This window comes from Echinops telfairi, unplaced genomic scaffold (genome assembly GCF_000313985.2).
Source record: "Echinops telfairi isolate 266 unplaced genomic scaffold, ASM31398v2 ScPeMD7_7;HRSCAF=31, whole genome shotgun sequence".
Classification (NCBI taxonomy): domain Eukaryota; kingdom Metazoa; phylum Chordata; class Mammalia; order Afrosoricida; family Tenrecidae; genus Echinops; species Echinops telfairi.
Window position 1 is genome coordinate 25121210 of NW_022103904.1, and position 9849 is coordinate 25131058.

Here is a 9849-nt window from a genome sequence, read left to right on the forward strand (position 1 = left end):
GGATGGATTGTGATAAGAATTGTACGAGCCCCCAATAAAATGATTAAAAAAAGAAAAGAAAATGATGATGGCAACATATGTACAAATACGCTCAATACAATTAATGTATGGGTTGTTATAAGAGCTATAAGGGCTCCCAATAAAATGATCTTAAAAAAAGTGATGAAGAAACTTGGAAATGAACAGTAGTGATGACTGTACAACACGGTGAGTATAATAATTAATGTCATTGGATTATACATGTAAAAAATGGCAGATATTATATATATTTTACCACAATAAAACTAAAGACTAGAGGAAGACAAAAGGGATTTACTTCCTACTTAAAATTTCAGTTGCTTTACCTCTCTGTCAATACTAGATTTTTCTGCTCCCAGCAGCCCTGTTAAGATCACTGTTCTTACTCGGAGTCCCTGTACACTTTACCGATAATTCTTAAGAAAACTTGAACCCCACCCAGCACCACCATGATGCTACTTTCAGCAAGTGGGGTGACTGTATCTCAATCCTGGCTCTCATAGATGCACTCAGGGAATGTTCAGAGCAAGAATGATCACTGTCAGGTTGATGGCTGTACCAAGACAGAAAGCGCCTGAAATTGCCCAGAGCACAGCGTCTCATATTCAGTGAGTGCTCAACCAATATGGGTTAATGAGAGGTACTTGGCTGGGAAATGGACAGAATCCTAAAAAGGCTTCTATAAGTTGGGGCCTGCACTCTGCATGATTTGTGATTTCATGTCACTGTTCTTGGTTTCATATTTTGTGAAATGGGAGTCTTAAACATCTTTTTATTTATTTTAATAAATCATATGATTGGGGCTCTTACAGCTCTTATAACAATCCATACATCAACTTATGTCTTTCTAGTAAAGTAAAATTAGCAGCATTTTCTAAGCCTGCAAAGCAAATCCAAGGAACGCTGGAGAAGCAGTCGGGGTGGCAACGAGAGAACTGGTAAGTGTTCAGCATCGCTCACCAACAGGACTTGACGCTGTTCTTTAACTCTGTGGCCTGATAGTATGAGCTCCACGGATTACACAAAGTTGAGACCCGAAGTCACTCTGCCAGAACATAGCAGACTTCCAGAACACTTGCTTAAACACTCCTACTTTTCAAGTGTTCCTGAGTGCTTGCTCTGCACCAGAACCACCCTCTGTCCAACCCCCACTCACACCCAAACTACCCAGTCAACAGCCACCTACCAGGCATCATTCTCCTGGGACACTCGACAACATCAGATACCAGTAACTATCTCCACCTCCTTCAGAAGCTCACTTTTTCCTGGCAGAGTAAAGCTCAAAATCCTTTCAGTTGTCTATGGTGTCTGTATCAACGGCCTTGTCCTTGACAGCAGAACACCTGTACCATACACTGAAGCCTGAACCCACTCCATACCACCTCAACCAGAGCTTGTCACATCACTGGCAGTGCCATTCCTGACCATCTCCTCACCTACTATATTCCCCTCCCCAGTCCCTTGTTGTACTGCAGAGTCCACTTCTGATTCACAGTGAAACCATCTAATGTAGAAGGACCACCCCATAGGGGGTTTCTAAGCTATAATCTTCACAGGAAGAGACCTACTGGTGCTATGGGTTAAGCACTGGACTTCTAGCTGCAAGACTGGAAGTTCAAACCTACCAGCCACTCCTTGGGGGACAGATGAAGATTCTGCTCCTGTAAAGATTTACTGTCTCAGAAACCCTCTATTGAGGTTAAGAGTTGGAATCAAGTTGACGGTATTAGGTTGCCTAGTTGTAATCTACACAGGAAGTAGATTTCAAAAGTCATGTCTTTTGTCTACAGAGGCACTGAGTGAGTTCCACTGGAATGTTCCAGGCACATGAGCTGTAATCGTTTCAAAATCTGCCCCTATTCAGACTTCTTCCTTTCTCCTGCACTATTTTAAGTAATGTCATCTACTAGTCAGACTAGAAATCTTGACATCATCCTCAAGTTTATTCTCCTTAATCTCCCACATTATAATGGTTCCTAGGTCCTACTGACCATAACAACTCCCAAGGATGTTGAGATTGTTAACGTTTACTGTGTGAATCCAGAGTCTTTCAGCTGGTCTCTCTCACTCTCACTCTCATTTACCCACACCATTACCGTATCTCTAAGGTTTGCTTGACCCCTTTCACTTCCCTGTTTACAGGCCTGTTGGGAACAACTCTGAAGTCGCTATCGATCACTGATCTCAAGGAAAATGGCAAAATTTAGACAAGGGAAGAATCTCTCAAGCTGCATTTGTGCGACACTATTTGTCATTTTACTGATCAGTTAGTGCTGACTGGTTGGCTATTCAATCTCCTCCTTTCACAGCAGCAGAAGAGCCAGCTTTATGGCCACAGGACTCAGCTAGTCATCTTGACTAAATTTTCTCTGTCACTGATTCTCTCCCCTAGCCCAACCACAGTCATTTCCTGGCTGCCTGATTTTAAGCTGACATTGAACCTTACTGAGACTCAGTTTCTTCCTCTGTAATAAGGAATAGTGACAGCCATGCCTACTTAAAGGGCTCTTCTGAAGAATTAGAAAATGCAAGGGAAGGTACTCTATGACCTTGCAGAATAAAGAGTATTGCACTGGCTGCAGCTACTTCTGTCTCTCATCATCCCCTGCCATGTGGCTCTGCCCTCTCCACCCTCCTGAAACCATACTTCTACAGGTCACCAAAGAGCCGTGGGGTACTAAATGGGAAGCCCATCTATTGGTGTTCTGTACTGCCCACCTTGTCTCTGTGCCCCGTCTGCCTGACTGTTCCTTCCCTGGGAGTCAGTGGCACTCTCCCGGGCTGATCTTCACTTCTCAGCTCTGCTTCCTCCTTCCCTCCTCCATGGAGGTGGTCTCTAGAAGTCGGCCTTTTCCATGCCTCTCCTAGCTAGCATCAAAGTTCCCACACCCTTCGACCATCTGGGTTATTTACTAATACCATTGCTGGGTTATTTACTAACACCATTGCTGACCAGCAACATTTGCTTATTTAATCCTAACCTCTTCACAAAGCACAGCGTTCTGGTACACAGTAGCTACTCCAGACATTTCTAGAACATCTGTTCACACAGACTATTCTTGGGCCCCTGTGGGGGAAAGTCAGATACTTGCTGCCAGACCGTTGTCTCATCCCACCATGGGGGTGGGCCTGCTCCCTGCTGCTGGAGACAATGGACTACTCTCTGAAGCTTGGTTCCTGTAGGAGGGGTTTGCACCCTACTGATAAGGGTTCCTATGGAGACCCAGAGACCACCCCTTAGACCACCCTCATTGCTGTGTAGCCTATAGTGCAACCCCTCCCTGTGACGTATGTCTCTACCTGTAATTAGTGGGCTGGCATGCCCCCAAAAGTTATATAGGCACGAGTCAGCAATATAGAAGAGGCGGATCTCTCTCTCTCTGAGCTCCTTGCTGCTCACTCCCTGGTTACTCCGCTCTCCCTTGTTCCCTTACCCTCCTTCCCTTCCCCCTCTCTCCATGTGGACCACCAAGCTGGGCTGAGGTGAGCGATGGTATCATGTAATGTGTCTGACTGTATTATTGTAATATCTCTCATGCTCTCGATGACTTTAATATAATGCTTATATATCTCAACCGTACAATTGTGCATTACTGAATCTGAGTAGTAGTAATAGTAGTAGCAGGGGTGGGGGCTGGTCCCCCTACCACCCGCGCTAATTTTTTAAATTTAATACTACAGGCCCCAGAGGAACTGTCCCCGCATGTGCTTCAGAGCTTTCAAGTCAGCTGTTTCGGATTCAAGTACCAGCTCTGCCATGTCCTAGGTGGCTGTCTTTGGGGAAATTATTTTGCCTTTCGGTTTCCTTATGTGTCCGTGTACAAGAGGAACTTTTTGTCTATAAAGTGCCTGACTCGCTGGGTTATTATAAGGCTTCAGTAAAACAAAGTACGTAACACAGCCAGTATAGTACCGTGTACTTAGTGAATGCTTGGGGAAGCACATCACCAACCACATAAAAGGAGCAGACAAGGTCTTCTCCCTGGAGACTCCCACAGAGCAGCTGGGAACCAGGGCTCAAGGCTGGCATGGCAGACAGGCACCTGATGGAGAAGCTCCAGTTTCGAGCTGGAATAAGGAACCTTCACCATCATAGCCCCATGCCAGTCACCCAGGAAGGTGGCTTGCTGACACCATGACATATGTTTGAAGAAACCAGGCAATTCCAAGCCACGGAAAAGCATCTGCCTAACATGTATGTGAACATGAGCAGTTGGTGATTCAAAGGAAAGAACATGAAGTGAAAGAACAAGTCTGGTGGGTCCAGCTCCTTCTCTGGGGCTGTTGGTGACTACAGTTCAGGGGGGAGATGAAGAGGTGTCTGCTAAAGTTCTGTAGCCAGATGTCCAATACGCCTTGCCTCTGAAGGCATAGATAAGGCTATCAAACCACCCTTTACACATCTTCACATAACTGCATGTACTTGAGGGGGCCAGTTCTCTCCCCAAAACCTGAGCACAGCACTAGAATTGGCAGAACTTGACCAGGGCCCCGGCAAATGCAGGTAGGTATCAGATTGCCCATTCATCCTTGGGTCTTTCAACTCACAAACCAGCTTAGGAGACATGGCAACAAATGCTGCCATGGTGCCGGGAAGACAGAGCTCCATTTCTGCACCAGGCAAGCTCATCTCGTGTCTTTTTTTTTAACCCTCTCAAATGCTTGATGACCCCTAAGAATGAGTATGGGCACCATGGCCATACTTGTTGCAGGGCACACTTACCTGAAAGACCTTCTGGCTGAACACATTCAGCTATTTTCTCAGCCTAAAAATGAATTTTAAAAGTCATTATTTCCAATTATTATACAATAAGAGAAAAATCTTGCTAGGGTGCACCACGGTCCCCCTCTTTACATACCTTATTGCTGCCATTGCACACTCTGATAATGGACACATAGTGCCTAATTTTTCTGCAAGTGGAAAACAATGCATTATTCCTTGCTTGTCTAACTTGATGAACACGTAGCTAATTTTCTTTAGGAAAAGAGCCCCTCCCCTTCACACAAAATGCTTTGGGGATAGCTCTTCTATTACCTGTGGCCAAGGCCACCAATAAAGGAAGAAGTATCTACAGACTATTGATATCTTGTGGCATCTCTGTAGAAAAGTGACTCTTCAGAAAAACAAAAAACACATTCTAAAAGTCACCACAACAGTTGAGTAAAACAAACCCCCAAACTCCAATGTTTAAAAAGATATACTGCTTGTTAACCTTTAGCTCCTTATCATGATTTTCTTTCCACAACCCTTTATACTGATGTTCTTCAAGTTCCAACAACCAAGCTGCTCCTAGTCATTCATGGAAACAACCAGTGGCCACATCAATGGCTAGTTTTCACATCTAACTCACTAGCTGGGAACCTAACACAAAGCGTCGAGGGCTTATCTCAAAAGCTGCTGTGACTTATCTCAGATTGATTTATTGTGCTTTCCTTTTATGCATGTTTTCCCCCAATAATCAAATCCTTATAGACTTATAAAAAACATTTTTTGGGAGGTGGAAAGGGCATAAAAGGGCAAAGACTGAGAACAGAGAGCCTACAGATCCAGCTCCCTGAAGCAGTCACCAGCTGGCTCCTGACAGAAGTCTGGTGACAAAGCACGTGTGTGCTGAGATCTGTAGCCTGGCTCTGCCATTTGTCGGCAGCCAGACCTTGCGGGAGAAACCTCACCTCTTGAAGCCTGTTTCCTCATCTGTAAAACTGAGGTGGACACAGTGCCGACCACACAGGGCTGCAGTCAGGATGAAATGAAGTGATGACAGCCTGTCCAGAGAGAGCCAAAGCTCGACCAACAGGACAGACATGGAAGCCACCATGGCCATACTTGTTCCTGTTCTTTCCCCCCATCTTTCATTTTCACGATGGATTTTCCTGACTGAGATCATACAGAGCCATCATTTTACATTGTGCTCCTTGCATTTAAGATCGTATCATAAGCATTTTTTCTCATGATTTAATTTTCTACATTCCATCGCTTCCAATGGTATCATATCTTATTGTTGGTACTCTAAATGTTATGCTTATCATTTTCTTCTTTTCATACCATTTCTTTTAGACTCTAAAATAATCTTATAAAAATGTTTAAACTCCTAATGCATATCACTTTCCAATCCATAGTCACATGTAATTTACATTACAATACCATGAATATTAGTATTTGAGAGGTTTTATCTAAGTTGATAGGTATCTGCAGAAACACCACACTGTTCTTGTTAGTTGCTGTCAAGTCTACGTGGACTCACAGCGCCCTGTGTGTTTCTGAGCAGAACTGCATCCCAAGGCATTGTCAGGGCTCTGGCCTTTAACAAGGACCTTGCCAGGCCTGTCTTCTAATGCACCTCTGGGTGGGTTTGAACTGTCACCGTTTTTGGCTAATAACTGAGGGTCTAGCTATTTGTGCTACCGAGGTTCTTGTTTAAATCAGAATATCATATATTACGGTGAATAATCTGCCCAAATCTCTCAAGCAACGGGAGCCTACGTCAGAGTTCTCGCCCCACAGCTTTAAAACCAGCCTCTGGTGTGTCCATGGGGCTAGAGCAGGACTGGCCTGATCTGCAGCTCTGGGCCTCCAGGTGGAGTCCACCAAGCTAAAGTCACCCTGGGAGACCATTCAATGACACCCTGACTTTGCAGGTGTCCTCCCTCCTCCTGGACTTCTTCAAATAGTTTGTAAGCAGTCAAAGCAAATTTTGCAGGAACTCCAAACACAGTAAAGTTATTTAAGTGCTTGTTTTCCCACTTACCCCCCCTGTCCAATGACAGGTATTATCTTCACATGTTGTTGTATGTTATCTCCATTTTTCTTTTTGGTGCAGTAATTTCCTTGCCACTCCTATAAATGAAATATAAGCATCATATACTTTCTGTTCAAAACATAAACCCCAAATAATTTCCCACTTCAGGTTCTGATTTATCACTGCTCACACAATTAGGATAGAAAATTCTCCCAAATACCAAATATAATTTTGAGTAATCTGATACTGTGGTGGTCAGACTTTTGCAGCAACTCAGGAAGAAGCTTTGAGCTTCCAAAGGCCATCTCATCCTGGGTTGGTGACAAAGGTCAGGGCACTACAGCCTCAGTGATCTTATGTCTTCAGGGGTTTTCTGTTAGCAAGAGCCTCCCAGGACCACTAATGAAGAACACACCCTTTCACAGGTTCCTTCTCTCAAAAGTTCTCCTTTGCAGTGAAGGAGGGAGTCTGGCCCTTGGCCCTGCATTCGAGAGAGAAGAGGGTCTCAGGCCTGGGGCATGATAGCGTCTCTGAAGGGCCGAGGCCCTCTCAGATATGTGAGGGTTCTGGTCTCTCTGCAGGAAGGACCAATCAGGACCAAGCTCAAGTAGAGCAAAGAGGCAAGCCCTGAGAACCTAGGGCTGCCATCCCATTCGTCATACTGTCATGATCAGAAAGAACACAGGACCCTTCAAGGAAGAGCTTCAGTTTAATAATGGAGGAGTGCACAGGACATGACTGCAGTGGGCTGGGAGTGAGAGACCAGGGGTTGCTGGTAGTCCCCCTACTCTTGGAGTTGGTGGGGAGAAGTCTAGAATGAATCTAGATTTTGTCACAACCCTCAGAGTCTGAATTCCTCTAAGATGTCACTGAGAGCCTCAAGCTATGGGCATCCTTAAAACCCACTGTAGGACAGGACACTGAATCTAGGGAGTCCAATCCTCTTCTTAATCTTCTGGAGTTCCTCAGGCCTTCGTGCTGACCCAGACAGGAAGTGGACCACCATGTGCAGCCTTAGTGACTTAGCTGGAAGTCTCCTGACCAGACTCCCACACAGAGTGAAGTCCATAACAGCCTATGTTTGGGGCATGATGACCTGCATCCAAATCCTTTGCCTCATTTTAGTCCATAGTTGTCAAATGCCAATGGTAAGATCTCATCTTCAGACTCTTCTGGCAAAGTAGTTCAAAGAGAAAGCAGGGCACCCTGACATAAGCAAAGGATGAATAGTGATACAATTTTGAAAACAATGGGCACCATGAAAGGACTGCATGGAAAAATAGACTGAGAAGCCCAGATTGGTGCTTAGGTTGCCAGGGAGCAGAAAGAGGTACAGGCCTGCTGTGGATTGATTATGTCCCCCCAAAAGATAGGTGACATCCCAGCCTCTGTACCAGTGAATGACCCAGTTTGGAAACTGGTTTCATTTTATGTTAATAAGGCCATACCTGAGAAGGGCTGGTCTTTAACCTAATTCCTCCTGAGCAGTATCTTATGAAAAGGAAAGAAACACACAGACACCCAGGGGGAGATACCGAGTGGCCATGGAGGCAGATGCATCTACAAGCCCAGGAATGACAAGGACCGCTGGTAGCTATTACAAGTTGGAAAGAAGGACCTTCTCCTAGAGCCAACACCCTAGTTTGAACTTCTAGGCTCCAGAACTGTAATAAAATAACAATCTGTGCTTCAAACATGAAGTCTTCTCGTCATGGCAGCACTAGGTAACTCAGAGGCCTTTAATGCAGCAGTTCTGGGGGAAGCGCAGTCTGGAGAATAAGGCCTCTACAAAATCGGTGGCAGAAACAGTGAAAGGTGAACAAAGGTCCCTGGGCAGCAATGGGCAGACTGTCCTTCCTATCTCTGTTCACATGTGAACCTAGAAAAGCTTGAGCAGACAGACTGAAGGAAGCTTGCCATTAAGAGAAATAGAGCAAAAATGTGGTGATAGGGGCACAACTCTGCCAATATACTAAAAGCCAGCGAAGTGTGGCTAAGGCTTCAAACTTGTTCAGTCACGACTGATTAAAGCAGACCTGAATTTTTAAATGTAGGTCATCTGGAATGACAACCAGAATGGGAAAAGTTATGGATCAAAACCCTGGAATGGGAGACTCAGAAGAAGCATAAATTGCTAAGAAGGAAGTGAAGCAGGATGTTGTCAACCTGTAAATTTTCCCATCCCAGTTATTGCTCTAGTATGCCCACATTTTACAACTTGGGTCCATTCAGAACTGCTTCATTAGCCATGATTGAACCAGGAAGAATAGGTTTGAAGCTCGGTCTCAAATGAGTGTGTGTGTGTGTGTGTGTGTGTGTGTCTCCCATATTTCTCTCTCTCATATGAGAGAAAAATATAAATACCCATAATACAAAAAATATAAGAAAAATATAAATATATATAGAATATATAAGAGAGAGAGAGAAATCTGGGAGACTAATGCAATCAGCACTTTAACAAATACACAGGTGGCCTACTATATCTGTGGGTTCCACATCCATGGATTCAAACAACCATGGATTGAAAATATTCAAGAGGAAAGAAAAATAAAAGCAATTAGTTGGGAAAAACAATCCCTCAAAGGTTAAGAGGGAGAGAAAGTACTATTTATATAGCATTTACATTATAATATAATTATAACTCATCTAGAGATGATTTAAAATAAAGGGGAAGGAGTGTATAGGTTAAATGAAAATCCTATACCCTTTTATAAAAGGGACTTAAGTAAATGGGGAGCTGATATCAGGGGCTCAAGTGAGAAGAGAATGCTTTGAAAATGAAGATGGCAGCATATGTGCAAATGTGCTAGACACACTGGATGAATGTATGGATTGTGTTAAGAGATGTAAGAGGCCCGAATCAATGTATTAAAAAAAAATTCAAGGTACATGTAATGGTTCATAATAAAAAAATGAGAGCTATTTTTCAATGAACATCAAAACATTATTATCATTATATTATGATACTGAAGATATTTTAATGTATCTGGAAGTGTTTAATTTTTTTATACATAGAAAAGTATGCTATATATTATACTGTGAGACGTGCCTCTTCACCCCCACTATCACGACCTCAGTGCCACCCCCCAAT

At 43.9% G+C, this 9849-nt stretch overlaps 1 protein-coding gene across 3 annotated transcripts in view; it reads right to left on the bottom strand.

Annotated features, from left to right (window-relative positions):
- The window catches only part of PDE8A (phosphodiesterase 8A), a 95756-nt gene that overhangs the window by 47091 nt on the left and 38816 nt on the right, over nt 1–9849 (bottom strand). For 2 of the 3 annotated variants that reach the window (XM_045286309.1, XM_045286310.1), the window contains exons 8-11: nt 6768–6856; nt 5692–5784; nt 4878–4929; nt 4742–4784 (exon numbers count right to left, since the gene is read on the bottom strand). In XM_045286309.1, the coding sequence (XP_045142244.1) occupies nt 4742–4784; nt 4878–4929; nt 5692–5784; nt 6768–6856 (277 nt within the window). The remainder of the gene's footprint in view (nt 1–4741; nt 4785–4877; nt 4930–5691; nt 5785–6767; nt 6857–9849) is intronic. The other variant, XM_004708089.2, reaches the window with a different exon arrangement.